The 26,735-nt window shown below is 35.2% G+C and overlaps 3 protein-coding genes and 1 pseudogene across 4 annotated transcripts; 1 reads left to right on the top strand and 3 right to left on the bottom strand.

The window, feature by feature from the left end:
- Window positions 1-6,607: 6,607 nt before the first annotated feature.
- On the top strand, window positions 6,608-8,422 carry LOC143543593 (non-specific lipid transfer protein GPI-anchored 6-like). Its single transcript, XM_077035875.1, has 3 exons — window positions 6,608-7,005; window positions 7,113-7,214; window positions 8,246-8,422. Exons 1-3 carry the CDS (start codon window positions 6,654-6,656, stop codon window positions 8,389-8,391), a joined length of 600 nt encoding a protein of 199 aa, XP_076891990.1. The 5' UTR covers window positions 6,608-6,653; the 3' UTR covers window positions 8,392-8,422.
- Window positions 8,423-11,391: 2,969 nt separating this feature from the next.
- Window positions 11,392-12,310, bottom strand: LOC143543592 (uncharacterized protein At5g01610-like). Its single transcript, XM_077035874.1, has 2 exons — window positions 11,816-12,310; window positions 11,392-11,594 (listed from the first exon to the last, which is right to left on the bottom strand). Exons 1-2 carry the CDS (start codon window positions 12,272-12,274, stop codon window positions 11,544-11,546), a joined length of 510 nt encoding a protein of 169 aa, XP_076891989.1. The 5' UTR covers window positions 12,275-12,310; the 3' UTR covers window positions 11,392-11,543.
- Window positions 12,311-16,437: 4,127 nt separating this feature from the next.
- LOC143543583 (uncharacterized) lies at window positions 16,438-18,438 on the bottom strand. Its single transcript, XM_077035870.1, has 3 exons — window positions 18,151-18,438; window positions 17,656-17,863; window positions 16,438-16,784 (listed from the first exon to the last, which is right to left on the bottom strand). The coding sequence occupies exons 1-3, from the start codon at window positions 18,436-18,438 to the stop codon at window positions 16,438-16,440; spliced, it is 843 nt and encodes a 280-aa protein (XP_076891985.1).
- Window positions 17,634-21,181, bottom strand: LOC143543582 (uncharacterized; annotated as a pseudogene). The gene is made up of 5 exons (XR_013137097.1): window positions 20,935-21,181; window positions 19,682-20,182; window positions 18,935-19,076; window positions 18,151-18,743; window positions 17,634-17,863 (listed from the first exon to the last, which is right to left on the bottom strand). The product of XR_013137097.1 is annotated as an uncharacterized LOC143543582 (transcript).
- Between the last annotated feature and the right edge of the window lie 5,554 nt (window positions 21,182-26,735).

The following is a 26,735-nucleotide window of genomic DNA, read 5'->3' as shown; positions in this document are numbered from 1 at the left end:
GGATGGTTCGGCAGTCAACTTTTTTACCCAGGCGCCAGTTGGGTTCTTGAAGACACCCACATCCGCAGGCGCAGAAGAGATCGCGCGCATGGTCATGCGGATGGGGATCACACCAGCCCTGATATAGAAAAATCTCTCGGACCAGTCATGAAGGCTTTTGAATGAAACAGTGCAGCACTTGACCTTCTGACTGCGAGGAATAAATGAGAACCAAGAATCTTGGATCTTGGGCTTATAAAAAAACTGAAAGCGCCGAGGGGTGGGCTCCTCGCGCTGAGATTTGCACATGAACTCAAAGTGAGTCATGCGCACGAGTCCAAACGGATGGACTTGGGATATATGAATCCCATAAAACCTAAGCAGCGCACCCACAAACCTTGTCATCGGGAGACGAAGGTTGAAGTGGGTGAAAAAATGGCAATAAAGGGAAATATTGCCGGTAGGCGGGTCCGCCGCCGTTTGCCCGGCCGCCGGCAACATGCAGCCATACTCAGGGAGAAAACCCTGAGTATCGATAAGGCTGTCAAAATCGGACTGCCTCAGCTTACAGGGGATCTCATCCCACTTCTTTACGGCCTTGGTCTTCCCTACCTCCTCCGATGAGGCCTCAGCAGCCCTCTTCCCCTTGCCGGTCTTCTTCAATGTAGACATTACTAACGATTTCACACGGCGATGGATAGGGGAGATTGTGTTGTCTGAGCTATCAGACATACAACTTTAAAATCGGACAAAGGATGCTTCTGAAGAACAGAGATCTGGAAGCAGAAGACAGGTAATCGGAATAGAATGAAAGAAAGGAAAGCTTTGAATAAAACAGCAAAGAAGATGAAGAATAAAAACTCTTAAGGGCTTGCTTTTATAGGCACAGGAGAGAGAAAATTTGGTACTGATCGGACTTCACGCGCCTCCACTCGCAGGTGTAAGCCAACGCGAGCGCGACATGTGTCCCTGACACTGTGTGAGGGGACACGAAAAGAAACTATACAGGTGCTGCCAGAGTTCACGCGCCACCACTCGCAGGTACGGACCAACGCGAGCGCGACACGTGTTCCTGACACTATGTGAGGGGACATGAAAGGCAACTGTAGCACCTCGAGCACACGAAAGGTCTGACACGTCTCCATCACTGACGCATGTCAACAACAACCAACCACGTACAGGGACGATTCGTTTGCAACAAAAAGGATAGAATTTCGCGCAACGATGAGTAATAAGAAGAAAAAGACAAACCCTACTAAAAGAGCAAACTGTTAAGTCTAATATCTATCTTGCCTCGCTCGCGCGAGACAAGACACACATTAGACTGGGGGGGCTTGAAGAGGTATGTACCCGCCTCAACACCGAGCGAGGCGGGTCAACCCACAAGATATAGACAAGAGGCTTGAAATCAAGACATTATGAAGGCACAAAGCCAAAACCTATGCGCATGGCGCATATCACATATGCTCACGCATATCACATATGCTCATGCATCACATGCTCAGGCATCACATGCTCAGGCATCACATATGCTCACGCATCACATATGCTCACGCATATCACATCTGCGCGTGGCGCATCCGCGCTTGGCGCATATCACATGCTTGTGCATATCACATCCGCGCATGAAACATCTGCGCGTGAGAATAAAGAGAAGACCTCGCGCATCCTCAGGATAGGCGCATATCACACATGCACATAATCAACCTCGTCCTTATCCAAATCAGGATTAGGGCAACCTTGATTGTGCACGTCAGACAACCTTTCAGAAGGTATCTTTTTAAGGAATAAGAATATGCTGATGTTGACAGCTGCCAATGAAAGGTGGACAACTCAGCAAAACCCACGTGCAACTAACCAATGAAAAAGCACCAGGTGTCCCAAGGACACGTGGCGCGAAGCTATAGGAGGAGGCCAAAAAGGCCCTAACTGGGTCTAAGCCCAATCAGTGGAAACCCTAGCACTATAAATACCACATCAACTCCACAAGGAGAGGCACATCCAATTACACAGTATTCAGCTATATTAAGCAATACACTCCATTTTCCTTACTCTCATATTATTATCTTCTCCTACAAACTCTTATTCTCACACCGGAGGGTTACCCCAAAGAGGACCCCTCTGTCCCTTTCTGAGGGGTAAGTTTACGGTGCTGTTCATTTTGTAGGTGGAAGAACCCAGATCCCAGAGAACCATCGGTGAAATAGCATAATCACACCCGAGGAAAGTAGATCGTCTACCAGTGAGTCGATCCACGTTTCTTCAAAATTAATTTGATTAATTATAGTCACTATAGTATAATGCTTGTCATGTATATTTTAAATAAAGAGTTTTGTAAAGGCATAAGGCATAATCAAAATATTAGTATACTCGTAGTAGTAGGTAGTGTAATGTGCGGTACACACATAAGTTAAAACTGAGGGAATATATTGTTATAAAGTATTACTATTAATGTTAATAATTCTACTTATGATATAATTTTTTAATTTATATTGTTTATATCCATCCAATTTGATATGACAAGTATAGACATATCGTAAAAATTATATCAAACAATTTGTAGAAAACAAAATTAAGAATAATATATATGCAATTGTTTAACTACACTACTTCCATTACTATCCGTAACAAATGCAAATATGCACAATGGTCTGTTGGCATCCCGAGATTTTTTTTATGAATTTTTTTTAAAATAAAGTTTTACTAAGACTTCAAGATGTTGGGAATTTCGGTTCAAGGCATTACTTGGCGTGCAAGGTTAAGTAACATGATTTAAATATGGAGTGGATAATTATAAACAATTAAATGTGCTTAGATTTAATTGTTAGTATAATTATTATGTCCTATTATTTAACAATCCTAGTTTTAGTCTAAACGTGATAGGTTAGATTATACATACCCGTGTTTTAGGTTTTAGAGATTGTAACTGGGTAATTGAGTTTTGTGAAGTTTCTCAATAATAATATTCGTGTTCGTGTTCGTGTTCATGTTCAATACCTGGTACCAATTTCATTACAAAACCGGTTGTATTATATTTCACAAGTTAAATATAAACTTGTATCAAAATATAGTCTACAAAACAAATAATAATATGATCACAAGATAGCAAATCACTAATTTAATTGGCACATGGAAAATATTTTATGATGAAGAATATGCTCATACCACATGGTTATGTTAATGCTTTGTCTCTACTGAATAATCCATTTATGAAAATAAGGCCGCCATATTTGAACCTTGATTTGCAACTAATTATGCAATATATTCATATTATCGATCTTGATTGTAATCTTTCTTAAACCTAGCAAGCAACCCAAATGTAGCATGAATCATGATCCATACGTAAGCGAAATCAAATGACTAGCTTGATTATTAATTAAAAGTTTCTATTGATAGTTAAACTATCAAGTATGTTTAGTATGATTTGTAGAAGTATAAGGCTTTAGTATGTACATGTCAAAGTTAGAACTGATTATACAATTATTAAGGAAAAAGTTATGGCGTTTCATTAAAATGACGTGTCTGTTGAATGGGCATATATACCCATCGACACATGTTGTAACATACGATCAGTTATAATCAGAAAGTTCAATTCAATTCTTGTTCTTTTTCTCTTGTTCATATCAAATTGAGACAAGTTGGGTTGAAACTCGGGCTTGACTCGTCCGTTTACGTTTGTGATCTATGTAGTAGTACACTTGTATTAAGATAGACAGGTATTTGTATGCTAGTTATGCATATAGATCAATATACTTTTAAGTTTAGTGCCATATGTAAAGATTTAAATACAAATGCCACTTATCATAGAAATCATACAAGGTGTAGAAAGGATCTTGGGTAGGAATCAATGGATAAGATCATGAGTGCTACCACATCATATCATTCCGCCATTTTTTAAACTTCGTTTATACGACGTTATTAAAAAAAACTAGCATGCTTGTTTATGAGAATAGGTTGCTACATCTAAAAAGTATATTAAATAGAAGTTATCTTATTATATTGTTTTAGATCATATAAAATCATATATCGAATGCAATGCAAACCAATGCATGTACATTGCAAAAAATAATAATTTACTTAAATTAAATGAAAGAAGTTTGAAGATGAAGGATATAGCATATGTAACATCAACATAATAGATGGTGGTGATATGCATCTTTAGACTATATGTTGTGGACATGTGAACAATGATGTGAGCCCATAGCCACGGTCACGTTACTCACGAACACTATAATAGACTCCAGCAAGGGGGGCACGAGCTTACTCGCGGCCAATAATTGTGAGTGGAGGGAATGGGTGGGGGGCACTGTTGGCTCACCCACCACAACAGGCTCAAGTGAGGTGGGGGCAAGTAGGTTGGGGATTGAAAACGATATGTCCAATCAGGGTCATGTGGTGTAATATGATATGATAAATCTTGGTGATGACTTTAACCATGACACATAAGTCTTACAACCCTTGGTTCTTAAAATTTAATGCAAATCATTAGTATTTTTCATAGAATTTATTACAAATCATTAGTATTTTTCGTAGAATTTAATGCAAATCATTAGTATTTTTCTTAAAATTAAATGCAATTCAATAGTATTTAAGTCCAAATTTCATATTATTATTTTTTATTGGAAATTAGATGTTCATCTATTTTCTTTGATTCGGAAAGAAATTCGAAAATCCTTTCTAAATGTAAAGAATTCGCCAACCTAGTCACCTGTGCGCTAGCGCCCCCGACTATCGCTAACCCTCTCACCTTGCCATTGTCATTTGCAGTGGTGCAACCAGCAGTGGTGACGACAATGTTTGCAGCGAGGGCCAATAGGAGGTGTTGTTGGCAAGCAGTGGTAGTAGCACAACACCGGTCGAGGCGTCATCAAAGGTGTGTGACTTCTATGCCTTAGTGATAGATTTAAGTTACCATATTATTATTTTGTCACACAAATTCATCATAAATTTAAATTCTTTTGATAGATTTTTAATTATTGACATATTCTAGCTTCTTTAAAAAAATTGTGAACCAAACACACGGTCAGGGGCAGATCTTTGTGTGGGCCCTAACTTTTTTGCTCAATAGGTAATTTTTCCATAAAAATAAAAAAAAGTTTATGTGAGTTAATTCCGGTCATCTAAATTATTTATTGTTCAAAATCCTCTGACTCACCCACATTATGTGTTCAAGATATTTCACTTAACACACCCATGAATAAAGATGTCTTATGGTATGTATGTTAGTTATGCATTGTAAAAATTAGTTACTTATGCATTGTGAATTTCTTGCATAAACCAAACCTAATACAAAGAGGATTTGAATTTAGTATAAATGGGATTGGGTCAGTTCCGTATCTAGCTTGCGAATATCCGTATCATGTTCGAATTCATGTCAAACTTGTTGGTCTGAGTCGAGTTGGATTCACCAACCCGCGAACACAAATTGTTTTATCACCCCTTTTTGACTACGAGCTAGGGTTGTTCACCAGTCGAGCCAGAGTGGGTTTGAACTCGAGCTTGATCTTGAAGTTAAACGAGCCTATAATCAAGCCAACGAGACGAGCCATGACTTGGGGGCCGAGCTGGGATCAGTTACAAAAACAAGCCAGCTCGGACCAGATCGTGTCAAAACAATTTTTCAAAGCTAATTTTTATCGAGCGAGTTATGAGCACGGGCTTTTTAAATAATGGACAAGAAATAAACATAGCAGTCAGTTATAATCAAATCATTTCCGTTTATTTTAAATAAGTTTCAACTATGCTTTCTTGTAATTTTTATATAGTTGTGAATATTATCATCGATGTCACTTTTATCTCTATTAAAGTGTTTAAATAAACAAAAAAAAGTGATAAGTTGAGTTGGATAGATATATCATATATCTGATGTTATGTAGCATTTATAAAGTAGTATGGTCCGTATGGGCTATAATCACTATAATTATTCGTATCTTAATAAATTGTTATCAATGTGCTCAGTATTATCATATAAATGTCTATAAGCGTTGTCTGCTATCGCGTACGTGAATAGTTGTTGCCAATAAATATACCCATGTAGTTGTAGCGGGATTTGTTGGTTGTTAAAAAAAAAGATAATAAGGTAAATACCAAAAGGCATACTTATTAGTTTGAATAGTAATCATTATACATATAAAACTTTAATAATATTATACTTATTATTGTTATTGTTATTTTTATTATTAAATGATAATAAATTGGTTAGTGTGTTGTCACTTCTAGACATATCAAACGTTGTGGACGAAACTAATAATTTTAGGACCTCTTGCCATACATAGTATTAAAGCAGTACAAATGGCTAGTATGATGTTCACAAAATTTAAATGCCAATAAATGGCTACCAATTACCTAACCTCATTTATAGATCAATAAATCTTACATACGGTGTTGTTTGCTTGCCACCATTTCATATTATCCATATCAACTTACTTATAGCCTCAAAAATGACATAATAAAACCATATATATATATATATATATATATATATATATATATATATATATATATATATATATGGTTTTATTATGTCATTTTTGAGGCTATAAGTAAGTTGATATGGATAATATGAAATGGTGGCAAGCAAACAACACCGTATGTAATATATATATATGTTACTTTCAATTTCAATTTCAATTCCTACAATATTATCTGTCGTCGCACTAGCTACTGCTCGAAAGATGGGTTCACAACACATGTCGAACTATTTTATCCCATGCCTAGCCATAGTGGTTATGTTGGTTTGCGGTGTTACAAAAGCAGATATAGAAAGTGATAAAAAACAGTGTGCTGATAAGTTTGTTGCGTTAGCCACTTGTTTAGCTTATGTTGGTGGTCAAGCACCAGCACCGGCTATGCCACCTAAGGATTGTTGTACTGGGATCAAGCAAGTCGTGACGAGTAGTATGGTGTGTTTATGCATCTTGGTTAAGGATCACAACGATCCGAGCCTTAATCTAAAGATAAATGAAACACTTGCATTGGGTCTCCCCAGTGCGTGCCAGACGCCTGTCAATATGTCTGATTGTGTCGGTAAGAGCTAGTTCTATAGGCTGGTTCAAGCTTGTTTGCTCTAGCAGACGGGTTAAACCTGCTTGAACCAACCTTCTAATGTTTATTGAACTATGTGTTGTGTTTAGGTCTTTTAAAATTGCAACCAGGCTCACCAGATGCTAAAGTATTTGAAGACTATGAAAAACGGCTCATGAGCGAAACAAACACCACTACCATAACTCCACCAGGTATCATAATTCCTTTTTATGCTTTTTACCAAATTTATATGGCCACAACTATAGAGGTGGCAAAACCGGGTTGAGTGGCAATTATTTCTATACCGGTAATGGTTGGGTTGAGTCAGGTCGGTTGGGTTGGTCACTAGCTAATACTTTTATGTATGTGTTTTAAGGTTACTTTGGACTAGTTTCAGTTTTGACGTAGAGTAAAAACACAAAAGATAAACATAAAGAATTCTTACAAGAAAACGGTATACTATTAAGTTAACAAGCTAGACATAGTTAACAAGCTAGACATTACTAAAAGACTCTTTATAGGGGGTAAATTTGGTAGGTATTGTTAAATCTTTAAAACATACTGGTAAATAAATGAGTAATTAAGTCAAAGTGATTCACCGGGAAAAAAACAATTATTATATAAAAATTTTAAAGAACTACTACTAAAAATAATTCGGATATCCGAAATATCTGAGGAATTGTCCAAAATATCCAAAAATTTATCTGACGTATTCAAAATGTCCGAAATATCCGAACTCTATCCAAAGTATCTTAAAAATTATCCGAAATTTATGAATAATATTTTTTATTTGGTAATTATAAAAATCTGATAGTTAGGATATCCGAGTTTTCGAATAATCCGGACTCAGATTTTCAGATATTTCGGATACTTTTGGATTTTTTTTTAAGTCCCAGTAACTTCACTAATAGCCCAAGTAAAGCCAATTTTTTTGTTGGGCTCAATATATGCTCGGTTTTCCTATGCTTAGCTAGTCCAAATATTATATGAAATTTGAATAATTTTTTATCATATTTAGAACTATACTTTAAAAACTAAATTAACTTTTGTATTTAACTTTTAAAATGTTATAATTATATTCTAAGCAAGTTGTAACATGTGTCTTACAACAATCTTTAATAACAAAAAAATGCATAGATAAAATTCAAAAAATATCATCAATTAATAGTAATTGACATGCTGCCTAACTCATTTCAATCATCTATTTAATTTTCTTCATTTATTAATTAATATTGTTTTGAAGGGACCCCAATGAAAGGGAATTCATCATCACCAATAAGTGATGGAGGAAGGAGAAACACACACTTGGGACTTCAAATTGTGGGACTCTTATTTATTATGGTGTTGATTCACCTCAGTGTGTCCAATGTGATTGTTAATTATCAGTGATGATATTTTTTTATTATGTTCTTAGGTGTTTGAATAATGTTTTAAGATAACATGTTTGAATACTTCTCTATAAATAAAGAGTTTTAATTTATAATACTATGTGGTTAAAACATGCATGCATGGATGTGACGTATTTGCTTTAAATAAAACATTGTTTGGAGTAAGCATAGACTCAACCACTAAACCAAGCTCTTTCCTTGCTTAGGCCTCCAGCATAATCTTTATATATATATTAATTTTGAAAACTGATTAATTTTCATTTTTCAATGACACATATCTAAAAAAAATAAAGTTTAATAGGTGTATATATAACGTACTAGACCATGTGTAGCTGGGGCGCTATGGCCTAAAGGCCCCATAGCGCCACAACACACCGCCCTTCAGGGCTTTTTAAGAGGCTTTTCGGACTTGGGCGCGCACTTTATACATGGCGCCATCCCCATATTCTCTTCAACTATTCTTTTTTACCCTAAAAATCCAACCAATCAAATATTAATATTTTTTATATTATAAGAAGTAATTAATTATTGGATAATGAATTGTAAGGCTTGATAACACTACACCACTTATTGTATAAAACCTTATTGTTGACTCATGTCGCAAAACACCCAAAAATAAGACTCCATGACTACACATGGTCTTGACGTGTTGCTTAATTAATACCATACCTGCATTCAAGGCCGGCTGATAGTATAGCCAAAAAGAAGGCAAGTTAATACAAAGACTAATATATTAGAGTCCCTAAATATATTTTCATATTTGCTATAATATATGTATATGTTTGATATTGATAGGCCAATCATGTAACTTTATTCCTTAATTTTTAATCACTTATACATTTGTTAAACTATGTCCATTTGAAAATATGAATCCACAAAAATTAAGTGAAATTATAACTTTAAAAATCGTCTAAAATTTAAATTTCATTTTTATTAGATCCAAAAACAAATATGTACGTATTTGTATTTAGCTTTCAAAGAAGTTGCAATGTGAAATTAAAGGGTAGTTGGGTTTGAATCAACAATAATAAAAACTAAAATAGAATTACAAAATCTAGAAGTTGACAAGCATGTGCTCCACAAGTCTTCAATAAATATTTACGTTTGAAGCCACCATCATCTAGAACCATTCTTTATGATAATTTTGTAATGTAAAATAATAGCGTCGCATGGATCTAACTTATATGCATCTTTAATTTCGTATATAAGCATATAAAACTTTTTATTTGATCCGGTGTCTGTGGTTTGTACGTGGTCCGATTGACCATTCCGTTCGCGCTAAACATAATTCTTTTAATAGAGATGACAATGGATCGGGTTTGGAACAGGTTTAGACAACATGTCGGGTTTTTGTCAGGTAATTACCCGACGGGTATTAGACAACCGATAGTCCGATACATATATATTTAGATATTGATTTTAATATGTATAAGTAATGTAGGGTACATTGGGTTTATAATCAAGTAAATGGGTAATGTTATTGGGTAATCGGGTATTTTTGAAATTCCAAACCCGTGAAAAATTTCAAAATAATTCCCAAACACTAAAACCATTTGTCGTGGGCGCTATGGAGGGCAGCGTGAGGGGCTTGCCGCCCCCAACACCGCACCGGGGCGGCATAGCTGAATCCGGCATGTTGTGACGGCCATCGTAGAGGAAATATGGTGGGGCCATGTGCTTCTCTCTCTCAGACACACAGAGACACACACACTAATAGGACGGGTTTTGCTCGTCCCAGTTGTATCCAATTTCTGATATTCTCATTAAATTCAGATTTCATTATCATCTTTGGTTTTTAACCTTTATGATGATTAAGTTGATGATGATCTTAAATACTTTTAATAAAAAGGATATATATTCATGGATAGGTATAAAGTGTTGTTTTATCTTGAATAAACTTTTTGTCTTCAAAAAAAACAATTTATTTCTTTGATTACCTCTAGTGCTAGCATATTTTACTTTGTTAAATACGGGTGCTAAGGGACAAAAGTGTCACATAATCACGGTCGGATTGTTACCATATTTTATTTAAAGAGGGTACAATGGGACAAAAACTAGGTCTCATAATCACGCACGGTCTTATTATTTAAAATTCGACTGACTAAACTAGGGTATAAATGAGCTAAAACGAGTTCGACTCGCTACATTTAGTTGTTTGTCTAAGCTAGAGCTCAACTTGTTTCGAGCTTTGCAAAGTTTTTTTCTTGGCTTATAAGTGGTTCTTCAAAGTTGACTAGCTCTGAATCGATATGTGGTTTTTCTTGGCTTATGAGTGACATTTTCAAGCTTGACTACTTACCAGACTGGTTGATAATCTCTTAATAATTTCATTAAGAGACTATATTTAAATCGGTTCGATAGAGATGCAAGCGAGTATAAAGAAGAAGCTTAGGGGGAGAGAGAATTTTCTAATCAACTTTTTAAGAAAAAATAATAGTAAGCAAATAAATAAATACAGAGTGACCTTTAACAAAACCTAATAGACTCAAACAAACAATTACAATAGACCCCTTACAGAATGAATTAATAACCAAGAGGCCCCTTTATTCTAATCACTCTTATATTACGTAACACAGTTAAAGGTAGAGTGTGTGTGGTTCACTAAAATGACACATTTTAATGGTTCATGGACCCTTTTAATAGGTAAGTTTCATAAACATGTTGAATGACTCATATGCCACCTCTTAAGAGGTCAGTCCTATTAACGAAATAATTACAATATTGCCAAGCAAACTCCCACCCCCCCCAATTATTTAATAGTTATTTTATTTGTTTATATATATACAACTTTTATATGCATCATAGTATATAATTAGTTATTTTTAACACAATTTATATTATACTAATACTTATTATGTAATCACATTATATATATTAAATGAAATTATATAATGTTGAGCTCGTTTAGACTCGCAATTCTATTCGAGGTCGATAAATGAAGTTTGCGCCCTCGCTATGGGGTTTGAAACTCGGAAAGACATTTCATTAACAAACTAACAAGTTACACCTCACCAAATTGTACATTTATTCGAACAAGATCACAATATGAGTTTATTCATACAACACACTCGAATGGCAATCGATCGCCACCATGCTTCTTATATCCGAAATGGAAGTAATAACGCAACATTAATGGTTTCATACAACTCGACCTTATGCAACCTTCTTGATCACTCTATCAAAGTTTCTTGCTTTACGTGGAAGCTATAAACAAACGATTTCAAGCATAATTAGACTAAGATTTGTGGCTTTGTAATTCTAAAAATATAAACTATATAAACATTTTAAATAAATTTAATATATTTTATTTTTTAGAAAAAAGTCATTATTTTTTAAAACAATATAATATGTATATTTGTGTATACTTTACATAACAATATACTTATATAGTTATATCAATAGTCTATCAACATTCAATAGTTTACCTTAGCAATGATGTTAGAAGAGTGATCACAAGCAGCAAGGGTGTTATCTTTGCAAGTCGGAATCGACACATACAAGGCAATATCAGATTGTACATAGGCACCACCAAGAGTGAACTGAAGATTGCTACCAACGACTGCGATTTCATCAATATCTATCCAGCCTTCAGGCGACTGTGCCTTAAGGCCTTTCACATCGGTAATTAGACCGTAGCTGATCTTTCCAGAGATCACTGTGTCAAACGAAACAAGGTATTCATACTTCACGTAGCATGGTTTCTTAAGGTAGATGACGAAGGTGCCATCTGCGTCGTTTGCTTCATATGATGCAACTGAATCAGGTACAATGCCGGCTGGAAATCCAAATTGTTCGACAATGTCATATATTGTGGGGGCCGCAGAGGTTAAAGCTGCAAGGGCGAGTAAGGTGAAGAGGAGGAGAGACATTTGGGATGATGCCATGGTTAATTGATGTAGTAAGTTGTGAGGACTCTAATAGAATGGATGATTGTATTTATAGGCAACAAAACCTACACTATCTATTTTAAATTTAATTCAAAATTTTAATATTGTCACTAATCTAGAATTTTCAATATATATTTTAAATAGACAAAAATAAAAAACATAAAAATAAAAGGAGTCACAAGAGATAAGTTAAAATAAAGGGAATCTAGGTATAAATTATTTGATTAAATATTTCATCTTTATTTTTCTATATTAATAATCCTATTGTCTTATGTAAGAGGCCACTCTTTTTTGTGTTAAACAAATGTTAATCTTGACTAGAATAAGTTTTAATTTTTAATCTAACGGTGCTCATTAGCTATGCATGTGTGAATGGTTTTAAATATATAATTTTACATTTAATAGTTATAATTATTACTTTTTTATACTATGATAATTATATGTTTGAATTATTAAACAAATATAATTTTCACATCAACACCTAAATCAAACATTATATCAATTATCAAATAGAACTGATTTCTACAAAGTAAATATATTATAGGCCCATTTTATTTATACAAATAAGTAAAACTTTGACTATTTTTCTTTCATCACAACCTTCTCTCTTTACATAGACGATATGCCGTTGACGGACTCCATTGCAGATGCTTCAACGCACTATAGGGCCAAGCGCTTCCACGCCAGCATTTAGAAAACTTCATAGACCGGGGGAACCCCCCCCCCCCCCCCCCCCCTTCACAGGAGTCTTTGTGAATGTCTTTACACGTGACCCAGAACCAGTGATGTTTTTTGAATTCTCTCTTCATCACATCCTTCTCTTCGCAAGATAGACGTTCATGGGGTCAAAAGACCACATTGGAGAGGCTCTAACATTCATTAAAGACACAAATTTGGATCAATATTTAGTTGCTAAAAGAATGTAAATGTCTAATAAGCTTTATTGCAATTGGGAGGTGACTATGTGTTAGTTTAGTAAAAAATACGAAAACCTCTAATATGTACTTTCCTTTCTTTGGTGACTGAATGGTTGAACTAGTGAAATCGAGTCACTTTTAACAATTTTAGTACTTTACACTAACTGGCGTAAAAAGTCCGTTGAACTTTTATGATTGCCATTAATCGCTTATATACATAAAAGCAAAAAACAAAAGTACAAAATCTTTGAACATTTTGATTTTATTTTTGTTGATTTTATGAATAATCAATTTGAGTTAAAAACAAACCTTCTCTATAATTTGTATGTATAATTATATAGCATTAGCCACCACATTAGACCTTTGAATAATTAATCCCATTTTCCCACTTGCTTTAAATTGTAGTGTGCACTAATTTTGACTAGTTTATTGTGGTTTTCCGCAGCCGTTTAGATCAAACTTCATAAGACTACAAATATTCTTATTAATTATTAGACAAATGTTTGATAATTACACAATAATATATTACAACATGTTTTGTAGTTTTGTCCAAAATCCAAAACAAAAAGGCCTCGTATTCCCTCTCTTATATATTTATATAAATTGAAGTAAGAGAAGTATATTCGAGGGTATAGTGTGGATCCAAAGGGATAAGGTATTAGGTATCATAAGGATCCAATTAATTTATATCCAAATGTTGTTTTTATAATCATTTACGGTGTTTTTAACGATTCTCATTTACATAAACTTGCGTATTAATTTATAGATGGTTAGTCGTCTTCATTGAGTGTATATCGACTGTGATGTTCTTACATCATGTGGGACTGCGAGTCTGCGACTCTCATTGCTCTTTTTTAGCCATGGTTCAATGCCGAATTTTAAAAAATAAATATAACACCGACATGTTAAAATCAAATATAAATCATTATTTTATAAGTGTTTGCTGCAATGTTTTTGAAATCTTTTTTATAAATAAATATCCAAAATAACATAAACTACTAGAAGGTTTAGGCGGACTATTTGCAGAACAACATAAGTACAATAGGAGCGTAGTGTCGACCATGTTTAAAGCCTCCAAGTGGGAGATTGTTAGGATATGTAGGCTTAAACCCAGTATGGGTTGGGCCGGTTTAGGGGAGGCGCATGTTCATGTTAATCAGGTTAATGTTGTCTAATTATTGATTTCAGTTTTTTTTTTTAACTTTTTTTTCCTTCCTAAAAAGTGCAAAAAGAAAAAAGGCAGGTCAGAAGAGTGATTTTAACCTTTAGCTATGATATAAAAAATAAAAATTACATCCTTTTTTTTATGGGTAGAAACTCAAGTTACTGTGTGATGTACATGTGACACACACTATCTTAATGGAGACAGGATGCTCATGATGAAATATATGGTATATGTAGGATGGCTTTTGATTGTTGCTATGCTGATTGCAAACTTCTTGAAAGACATGTATTTTATTATTTAATATTTGTGTTTTTTGATGACGAAAGATGTATTACAATATTAATAAGTTTTGTTTAGTTTTTCATTGCAGAAAGCTCATGTTCAACAGTTTATCCTCACTGAAGATGAACTCAACAATGCTGCTGAGGCTCTAACCACACATCAAAGCCTTTTAAAGCGGTTGTATGGAAGTGTTGACTTTGACATGTATGAGTCAAAAGCCAATCTTGTTTGACTTTGACCTTCTAACTTTATTTTATTTCGTTTATGTTGAGTTGGAAGTTTGGTCAAAGGAAAGATTGGCACCTGGATTAAAGGCGAGCTTGGCATCAATAATATATGAAGTTCAGTGTTTAAACATGTTATATGAAGAGCAACGTGAAGCGGAAGATTCTTTAAAGAGAAAATGGAAGAAATTTGAAGAATTTGATGCGCGTAGATTAGAAATTAAGTCCATTACATTCTCTTATTATGTATTCAGTTCATATGGACTAAATGTTGTGAATCAAATATGTTTTTTCTTCATTATTCATGCATGTCATCTGATGTGGGTGGTTCATGCCCGGCTATTGTTTACTCTTTTTGTACGTATTTCAATTGCAAAGGTTTGTATGGAGGTAGGGTAGCGAAAAGGCCTGAATACCCATAAAAATCATCAGCGGGTGGAAGAGGACTCCCTCAATAGTCACCCACAGGACACATTAATCACCTGCATAACTTAAGTCAGAGGAAGAACAAGATAAGATTCCAGAGACCGTCTGCGGAGTGATCCAGACGTCCTCAGAAGTCATCTGCAGGGTACTGTTCTCACCCGCAGAGGAGAATAGAGGGTGACGTCAGAGGGACGGCAGTTATTAACTAACTTCCTTCTAGAAGATTTCCAAGGATCTTTCCTGGGAAATACGAGACGTAACAGCCAATTAGAGGAGGACAGCTGGCAAGGTTGTTATAACCGTGCACATGGCCAATTGGCTCGTCCCATTATATGCGGACACGTGTCCAGGTTGTTACGAAAGCATCTTCTGAAAAGGGAAAGCTAGACCAATCACATTCTCTTACCTTTCGGCTATAAATACCTCCGCCATCTTCACAAGGTACCCATTCACTCCCAAGATATTACTCTAAATACTTCAATTACTTTTCTCACTATCAAAACTGTACTTATTTTCACGCCGGATGGTGGTTACGGGAAGACCCCCCCCCCTCTTGTCCTTCCCGTAGCGAGCTCACGGTGGTTGTTTTGCGGGTTTTTGTCATTGGACTTGGGATATCGGACTTATATCGTTAGTTTGGTAATCATTTGAACTATACCCTGTGGACTCATTGATCTAACTCCTTAGGGATTAGATCCGTGTTTCTTCGGTTTGAATTTGAAATAATGTCTTATGTTTGGTATTTGATAAATTCTGGCAGATTTTAATATGATTGCTATTGTCTATTGAGCTCTGTAACCAGAGTCTAATGATTTCATCTGTTTTTCCATCTGCATTGTAGCTAATATTCTTTGTATATGGTCAAAAATGAACTACCAGAAATACATTGTATTTGCAAGTGATGCGAACAACTTTGAATAAGGCAGAAAACCGTATTGTCAACTTCGAATTATGCAGAAAACCACATGTACATGCATTAACGTTCTAGATGCGCAGCAACGCGCGGGTCAAATTACGAGTACATCTTTATTTTGCAAATTGATCATATAAGACCACAAGAAAAAATCACACACTGAATTCATAATAATTTAATAGTAGTAGTTAAAGATACATAAATCATGGAAGATAACAATAGTTACAGTGGTTTTAATTGTAAAGAATACATTTATTAGGATTAAAGAGAGATCTAGATCGATACGCTGAGTAAAAAACATCAGCTAGAAGATGAAACTGCATTTTGACAAATAGAATGATTGGCATGCCAGCCAAACATGTGATGGTGATCGGTAACCATTTGAGATTTCCGGTGTAAAGTAAGAAGAAACTCGCACTAAACGCAACCATCATAGCTACAATAGAGAGGAAGAGTGTTGCAACACCATACATTAATTTTTCGGGTAAAGAAACCAAGAATTCAAGCTCCGCATAACTAGATGTGAGGATAGATAAGAAAATGAGGACCGACGTTGATGATGATATTAAAGATATTGCGTCTGAGATCACAAAAATAACGAAGGATGGTATAGAGGTAAGGTACCAAAAAGACCCAAATACCCTTAAGTACCACCCGCGGATCACAGAGAATCCTCTTATAAGCCACCCGCGGGACACATGGGTCACCCGCATATCACGATAGAGGAGGAACGTCCTCGTAGCACGCGCGGAAGCATCCGGGCGTCCTCAGAAGTCGTCCGCAGGACAAGACATCTGTCCGCATAGCAACTGGAGGACAGTGCCTGCGGGCCAGCTGTCACCATTCAAGTACTCTCTAGAAGAAGGCTCATGATTCTTACTTAGGGAATACGTGACACACTAACCAATGAACAAAAGAAACCTGGCCAGGTTTTTATAACCGTGCACATGGTCAGGGTGCGATCCATTCTATCAGCTGGTGACACGTGTCCAGGTTGTTATACCCATGCACATGGGACGTATAGCCCAACCTATCACAAGAAGACACGTGTCCAGGCGGTTATCAAAGATCTTCTAGAAGAGGACAACTGTCCCAATCATCTCCCATCATCCTTCGGCTATAAATACATTGTCAAACGGTATGAGGTATTCATTCACTCACCCACATTCTGACTACACTTAGTCTTTACATTTTAGTACTTTCTCCATTTACGAACGTTACTGATTCTCACGCCGGAGGGTGGTTACAGGAAGACCCCCCCTCTTGTCCTTCCTGTAACAAGACTCACGGTGTCTGTTTTGCAGGTTCTGGTCATTGGACTTTAGGAAGCCTTACTCATATCGTGGTAGTAGTTATTGTATTGTACCCTGTGGACTCATTGGATCCAGGACCCATACCCGGGGAGTGGATCCGTGTTTCTTCAGATGGTTTGTCGAGGAAAATAGGAATGCCGGTGTTCTGGTTGTATCCATCTGGAAGTGTAAAAGCGGCTGCAAAAACAATGGTGGCTATAAGGGTTGCAACAAGCATGTAATTTATCATCCAACTCTCGCCTTTAGTTATTAAGAATGCATGTTTCTTGGCGAACACGTCTTGTGGTGTTTCACCATTATTGTTCTTCCTTTGTCTATAATGAGGTGGGATCATTTTCTCTACCTCCTGTAACACATAATCATATTAAAGAGTCAAAGACCATTCTATCCATGTACGAAAATTATTTAGGTTAAAACATGTAATAGTTCTGGTTGGATATATTGACCTAGATACATTTTCTACTTGGTGTTTTAAGAGAAATTCAAAAGTAATTAAACTATTAATTTTATTAATAAAATGATTATTCTAGGTTGATCCAGTTACATGATTATCTATTATCATTATCTTGGATTAATTAATATTACTTCGATCTTCATTATGTATTAGTCGTGAGCTTTAAAATAAATATATACCTTGAACCATAATATCTCTCTCTGCATATGTAAAGCAGCTCCAGACACATTTTGAAATTGTGTTTGCTTAGAATTCTTTGCAACCATATGCAACATGTTATTTCCTTTGAAGTCTTTAATAGAAATTATTAGATCTTTCATTGCACCAATCTCATATAACATATTATAGATCTTTGCATGACGGCGTTTGATCGCTAAGTGAAATATAGTTTTTCCTTTATCATCTATTCTCCATATCACATCAGGATATAAGCGAATGAGCTCAGTTATAAAATGTGTGTTGCCCATTTTTGCAGCAACAAAAAGTACTCAGGAAGGGTAGGTATCTGTTGTATTTCTTGTTTGTACTTGATTTTCCTTTTCAATCTCGCTCTTAACCTTTGTGTCCATTTTTTCCAAAATTTTTCTTAAATATGGCAGAGCTTCATGTTCTTTTTCTTTATTTTCTGTTTTAATCACAACAAGCGGTCCTCGGAGTATGTCATCAATATCCTTTTTGGACAGTCTTGCAACTTTTCCCCAAACGAATCTTAACAATTGCAGGGCTTCACTTTCTTTTTCTTTATTTTCCTTCACGCGAAGCGCTGCAAAAACTAGAAATAGAAAACAACCAAGAAGACTATCATTTCACATGCTTTGAGAAAACTGACATATCTGAACAAACCAATGGTTCTGTAATATTTCGATGATCATGTTTTGTGATACAAGACATAAACACTCATTATATGCATATTCTGAAAGTATAATGAAGCAAAGAAAATACAGTAAGAGAGCACAAGCTTACATGACTTGATTCGGAAGACAACATCCGGTTTTTCTCCTTCAAATGCCTTAGTCTTCCCAGCCAAAGCTAATAGAATAATCCCGAACTAAGACTTTGTTTTCAAGTACGTTGGGGATATCATTAACTATTTTTGTAGCAACATCTACAAAATAAATGATTTTATTTATGGTCACTTTATGAGAATAAGTGCATAGGTTGATATATATTGGTTTTTATTAGTCTCAATTATCTCATTTTAGTCGATGTCGGTCCCAACTAACGAATTGGCTGCTGACGGTCCCAACATTTAACGTATTTGTTCCCAATGGTCCGCGACTAACGGAATCCTAACACCATTAGTTGCGGATCGTCGGAAAAACGTTTTTGGTTGAAAAAGTCACATTTTTTTCAAGAAAACACCACCCGAACACCGCCACCACCACCAACCGTTCCGACGATAATTCTACAGTTCCGGCGACCTCAATAATTGGGCCCTTTACTAGAAAAATGTTCCTATAGGTCCGATACAAAGTTACAAATGTTGAGTTTTCTGGAAAAAAAATGTGGGCAAAACGTTTTTCCGACGACCTGCAACCAACGACGTTAGGATTCTGTTAGTCGCGGACAGTTGTGAACAAATACTTTAAAAGTTGGGACCAATAGCAGCCAATTCGTTAGTTGGGATCGACAGCGACCAAAAGACGATAGTTGGGATTAATAAAAACCAATGTACCTAAATTAAATGAACTTGTAACAACTACGACGTACCAAAGATTTCATTTTCAACACATCTTTGAAGGACCCAACCCCGATTAGTAACTGTCCAAAAATCTCCCGCCATTTTTCTGGAGATATTATACAAATGCCTCACCATCTCAGGGTGGGCAAACAAAGCTGCCATATAAAGCGGCAGCAGTCCTTGTTTATTAGGGATGTCAATCAATCCCGGATTCTTTTTCAGCATTGTCTGTGCTATTTCTAAGTTTCCCGATTCAGCTGCTAAACTAAAGGCGGTATCGTGACTTTTGTTTTGTATCTCCAAATCATCTATTTCCATAAAATCTACCAGATGTTTCACAAATTCCACAGCGGCCTTGGTGCGTTTTGCAGAAGCCGCCATGTGAAGCAGTGTTTCGTGGTTTTCTGTGATAGCAAAACATACCAGATCTCTTTGTCGGTGAAGAATGGTTTCAGCGGCCTTCCAATCTCCTTTGAGTGCGGCCTCATAAAGGGGAATACCAACATGGATTTATTCATCCCTACTACCTCCTTCAATAATAATTTAATTAGTCAAGCACAGTTAGCTCATTTCGGGTTTCAGCTATAAATTATTACCCATAGTTATCAAATGCAATATGCGCTCGAAAGCGTTGATGGTGCACCTAGCACCCAGGCTAGAAGCGCAAAAAAAGCTCACTTTAAAAAAACAAAATTTTAAATATACTGGAAACAAACATTCATTCTTGAAACAGTTCATAGAACAACCTAAACATAATGTACCAAGCACATCTTAATAAGAAAACGTTTAAAAACCAAAACAACTCAATCATCATAGCCATTAGATATGTCCTCAATTTCCATCGCATAACCTTCAACTCAACCATAAAATGCAGAAGAAATAAGGAACAAAAATAATTATTATATCTGAAAATAATTATAGAAGAAAAAAGTTAAATAACCAACTTAGAAATACTACAAGATGATTTTGAGCTATAAGATGGAAATTTCATCATGGAATATGGAAGTCTTTATATAGTGGGAGGTTTAGGTTTACCTTCATAATAGGAACATGTAATATCCGCATATTTAAAATATTTAAAATAATAAATATTAGTAATGGATATAAGAAAATATATACAGTTGAGTTGGATAATTTATTTTTAAACTTCATAAAATCGTGTCAGTAACATAATGATTTTTGTAAAGTAACATATTTATCTTACAAGTATAAATACAAAAGCAATGTTTAAGATCTTGTTAAATTGTTGGACTTGTCATTTGGCTATTCCCGGGTGCATTACCTAAAATAACCTTGCCAAGCTCTTCGTTTTGTTCTCCCATTAATTCTAAAATTTCCAAGAAAAGCCCTTTATTTAATGAATCTTTTGATTCATCATGATCACGAAATGGTGCCCCTACCTTCACTAGTCTTTTTGTAGCACTACTAGAAGCACCTAATCTAAGTCGATAATTGGACTTTTCCTTCTCACTCTTTTTATCAACAAAAGTTTGTAGCGATTGATCTTGGTTAAGCAAATCTTCACCCATTTTAAAGGATTTATTATGAAAACTATTAAAATCCCCTTGATGACGATGAACTTTATCTTGTCTAGTCCAACCGTTAATGTAATACCCGGAAATTTCTTAAACAATAAAATAAAATTTTTATTGTATACGTCAATAATTATACTACTAATAATAATAATTTGTGCATAGTTATTTTGAACGAATATGATATTTGAGTTAAAATAAAGTTAAAACAAAAGCAAATAAATAAATAATTATCCAAAATACTTAAAACAACTTAATCCCATTCTTGTTGGATATATGTTTTTCTTTTTAAATGACCCTTATCCCCTCCAACTCCATATCCATAAGTTACAACAGACCCACGGATTCATTATCAATCACGTTTCTTTTCGGCAATTTATACCCTTTCAAAACCGCGTTTCTTGAAAAACCATGCATAGCCATTATGACATCATCAAGCGTTGATGCTCGCTAGAGAAATCACCATCGCAAAGGAAGCCTTCGTTTGCTACCGTTTGTAAGCCATCAAGAATACCGGAGCCGCCGACAACTACGCGAAGTTAATTTTCTTCTAGGTCCGTATGGCTTAATTACCCTAGTATTTAAGTCAGTTTGTTCCTTTGAATTCCTTTTCCTTGAAATCTAAATATGAAATTTCGTCGCTTCGTTTGGTAACCAATTCAGCCATAGTTGTCCGTGTTACTTGCCGCGCTGCCTCGAGTTTATTTGTGTTCGACCGCTGTCGCAAGGTAAGAATTCAGATCCTACGTTAATCACTCGTGTTCGGTTCTGTTCCGGCGATGCGAATCTTTTTAAATTAGAATTTAAACGTTACCATACGGATAGTTTTGTATAGTGGATTTTTATTCTGTTAATCTTAATACTGATAATATTTATACATGCATGCATGCATGGCTTCACCATCTTTCTGGTAGTTATTTAGAGCATATATAAGAAGTTTAACAAGCAACCAAGTAAACTAAATAATCAGTGTCATATTCGTATACATACAATTGCCTATGTAGCTAACACCTATTTGTTAAATATGCAGTCTATTTTTCAAACGTAATTTTATAAGAATAGATAAAGTAACTATGAGGTTAATTGATTTATAGAATGAAATTGATGATTTTTGTTCGTTTAGGCATTAACCAATGTCTAAATGGTTACGCTAAATAATAATAATAATAATAATAATAATAATAATAATAATAATAATAATAATAATAATAAAAACTTTCCGTCGCCGGAATGACGAAGTTAATTAACTCTCAGTATTTAAGGAAGAAATTAAATTGTAGGTTCTCCTTGTTATTAACGACGAATTGAGTTGTTTTGCCTACTTGTCGGCTCCTAAGGTACGGATTCTGTATTTCTTCACTCGAAGTATTAATTATATTTCGTTAGTACGGTTTCTGTTTACTTTTAGTCATAGTATATTAACTCTATTCCGTTACTTCGCGGTACGGATTCTGTTTCTTGTTACTTCATAGTACGGTTTCTGTTTTTGTTACTCATAGTATTATATTTTGTTCCTTCGTAGTTCGGATTCCGTGTTTTTCTTCTTTTAGCTTTATATTGTTTCCACCGTTCTCGTAGTGGTACGGATTCTGTTTTTATTTCTCTTAGTATTAATTATAGTCCGTTACTTTGTTGTACGGTTTCTGGTTTCTTTCTCTAATAATATTAATTATATTCCGTTACTTCGTAGTGCGGCTTTTGTTCTAGTTTACTAATAGTATTGAATCTATTCCGTTACTTTGTAGCACGGATTTTCGTTACGCGTCGGTTATATTTTGAGTTCAATTATTTTATATAATATATTTTAGTTATATGTTTTTAGTTTTAGTACTCTGTTACCCGAGCATTTTCTGACTTGTCGTTGGGGCGTCAACGGGAAGGCACTTGTCGTGACAGTGCGTAATTAAAGTTCACGGCGTCTCTAACTAGTACTTTTGAAGTATTAGGGCCACTTAGGGGCGTATAGATCGATCTTAGCTCCGACTCCTGACTCCTGACTCCTGACATGGCACTTATCGTGACAGTGCGTAATCAAAGTTCACGGCGTCTCTGAAAGTACTCATGTAGTACCTTGGCCACTTAGAGGCGTATAGATCGATCTTAGCTCCGACTTCTGACTCCTGACTCCTGACTCCTGACTTCTGTTTGAGATGGAACAATGTGTGCACGCCACCCACACCGTCTCTTTGGTGCATGGACTAGCTAGCTGTGTACCCCTCTGTTTAGGCTCTGGGTGCTTCCGTATTACACGACCTATTTATTTTAACATCATCGTCGTGTATTTTAGTAATTATATTTTGTTTCGCTATATTTCTGGTCCGTTTTGATATGTGTATACGCATTTGGTTAAATTTGAGTATATTCAGATTACGTCCCGATCGTGTATCGGATTATGTTTCGCATTTAATTATAGTTCAGTTAAATGTTACACGTTATATGTTACACGTCACACATTATATGTTACAAGTTATATGTTTCTGGCTCTGGGTGTTTTTATTATAGTTCTGATATATTTCCGTATGCGTTTGACCATGTTCTGGCCAAGTGTCTGATCATACATCCGAATTTTATTAAGTATATGTTTCGGTGAAAAGGGTTGGTTTCGAGTTTGAATTGAAGTTCGTATATTTATTCTCTTACGTCTGTCCTTACCTATACTATTGTTCTTTCCGTTACTGGGCAATTTTTGGCTCAGCCGTGTTTTCTTGTTTTGTTTTTCTTATTTTGTTTTCAGGTAATCCGGGATTCGGGGAATTTAGTGATGAGAGATAAAAATGAAGTTCAAGCTTATAAAAGTTAATTCAGTTTGCTTAATAATATGACGTAGGTTGCATTAATTTTTGTTGTATTTTGGATTGTGGCGTTGATTTGATATCTGTAATAGTAACACGTTAGCCTGTTCCGGGTTGGGGTGTTACAGAACATGTGGGATAAATGCAGTTTAATTTGCATGGAAAACCAGTAGGCGCTTTAATATCGTTGGGAGTGTAAACGCATTTAATGTGCGTCGCCCAAGAAATGCGCTTAAGCGCCCGAAGCGCACGCTTTTGATAACTATGTTATTAACCACTCTATTATATTTAGCGAGCGCTTAATTTAAAGTTACTTCACATATTCTCTACTATTTCCTACCATATAAACAATGTAGTAAAACACAGTTGCCTCAGTTTGGTTTCAACTTTTAACTAGGGAACTCTAAGAAATTCACTGGAATTTTTATCTTATAGTAAAATAGAAAAGCTTAAAAGGATCCAATTACAATAGAGAGACAGGTAATAAGCGGACAAACCCCACCATCGTCGTCAGCAGCCAACCCCACCGCCGCCGGCGCTAGGGCCGTCTCCGAGAATTTAAATACCTCGGCCGAGCAAAAATAAAAATTCATGTATGCCTTAAATATAGTTTTTTTATTCGCTAGTGTACATGGATAAAACTTTTATCGACTGGTTTATTATAAGCAGAAACCATTCTAAGCATGTACTCATCTCATAAACCATCACAAATAACCTTATTTTTAACACCAAAAAACATATATATGTAATATATATAAAAATGTTTGTGCCCCAGAACCTTATGTGTCCCGGCCAATGGTGTGGCTCGCACACTCTCCGAGCCTCCCCGCCGCCAACCGTAGTCGTCTTTGGGTTTTAACTTTTTTTTTATAGATTATTATTTATTAATCACTGTGTGCTATATTTAATCAATGGTTCTTCTTTAAATTCAATCCCATTTCAAAGTTACTTCACATATTCTTTTTTTATTTTTATTTTTTTGAGGGGGAAAGGACTTCACATATTCTTTTACATTAAAAAAAAAACAGCTGAGTTGAGAAGTTACCTTGAAGTAGATCTAAACGAGATAGTTTCAGTGGTGGTGGCGATGGAGGTGGAGCAATGGAAATAGTATGGTTCTCCGGAATGGTTGGAACTGCATGACCACTTGGGCGGCTCAGGTGAAAATACCTGTGATTATCTTAGTTTTCATTCAATCCTGGTCATTCAAATGAGTTATGGTAAGATACTTGATCTTGGTCAAAACTGTTATAGAAAACTGGAAAAAGTGAGATTCCTTAAAATATTTTAACTCATTATTAATTATAAGGTTATAAGTGTTCACAAAAGTTAGGTTTGGTAAATGTTTAAGTCATACTTATAACTTATGACTTAAATAAGTTATAAGGAGGTAAAATAAGGAATCTCAAACACCCATGAATAAATGTGATGGTGAAGTTTAGGCCGGTTATTATTTGATTGGCTTAATTTAGGGCCAGTTTTTATTATGTGGATATTTATTTAGACCATGCATAGTCAAAAGCTGGTCATGTAGTGTCTAGCCAGCATTTTAAAGTTTTGCAAAAAAACAAATGTAGTGGAAAGATGACCACAACTCTCCTACAATCATTACTGCAACCTACATATAGCATCAAGTTTATGTAAGACCACGCATTGAGAACTTGTACGTTGTGCGATAAAAACTCCAACGGAGTTAAATAGTAGAATTACCTCACATCAGCATTCCTCTTTCTAATATATATACTAGGATTTAGGGCCCTCGGGACCATGAAACCGAACAAAAAAACGCACGTAAAACGTTAAACCACGAACGTGTTGTGAGTTGACGTGAATTCGTCCTGTATCATGTTACGACATTGGAAATTAAACAAAAGAGATAAACCCGTCAATGCCAAAGAACAAATTTTCATATGTAAAACCAAAAAACCGGCACTTTATAGCTGCGAACCGATGCAAATCTTGGTAATATCGGCAGCACCAACATAAATTCGTAAAAATGAATTTGTAAGCAAAAAACACATTTTAAAGGCGCAAACATCGAAGCATGGATATAAAAACATGTGATGACGGGATATATTTAAATCATGATAAAAGTTTAGGTCATTGTAAGACCAGCTACAAGAAATCCGAAAGTAAAGTTAAAAAAATAGTTTAACCTACAAATAAAACATGTAAAATCGACACTTGCCCAAGTTTAAAGTTTAAAATTTTAGTTTGTTAAATTTTATAATTAGTTGAAAAAAAAATAAGTAAAGGAAATAAAAACCAAGTGATAATTATAGATCTCTATGTATTTTTTAAAAAGTTAGAATATCTATAAATATAGATAAAAAATATATACTAAAAGTTAATTAATAAGAAAATAAAATATAAAAAATTCTAATAAATTGAATAATAAATTGAATAGTATTTTTGTAAGGGAGAGAAAATCCCCTTTTTTAATATATGCTAGTAAACGGCACGCGCGTTGCGGCGATATAGTTGATGCATGCTAGCTGGTGCATAGTGATGGTATGTTGATAAATAATGAAGTTGCTAAAGTTTAACTGTGTGAACGTTACGACAACTCTGATGTTAATAAAATCAAAACATGAATTTTTTTAATTGCTAAATGTTACACTACATAGAAATTGAACTCTTGACTTCATATTTAATAACTTAAGCAACCTACCACCGCCACCAAAATGGGAAACGTGGTACAAAAATTGGATGCATTGAAATAAAATTAAGTTTTTGTAAAGCAAACATATATACTTTAT

The sequence above is a fragment of the Bidens hawaiensis genome, unplaced genomic scaffold, assembly GCF_021521415.1.
Source record: "Bidens hawaiensis isolate Kalapana, Puna unplaced genomic scaffold, B.hawaiensis_p1.1 tig00013187_1, whole genome shotgun sequence".
In the NCBI taxonomy this organism is placed as follows: domain Eukaryota; kingdom Viridiplantae; phylum Streptophyta; class Magnoliopsida; order Asterales; family Asteraceae; genus Bidens; species Bidens hawaiensis.
The sequence above is the reverse complement of the archived record's forward strand: the minus strand, read 5'-3'. Positions and strand labels throughout refer to the sequence as shown.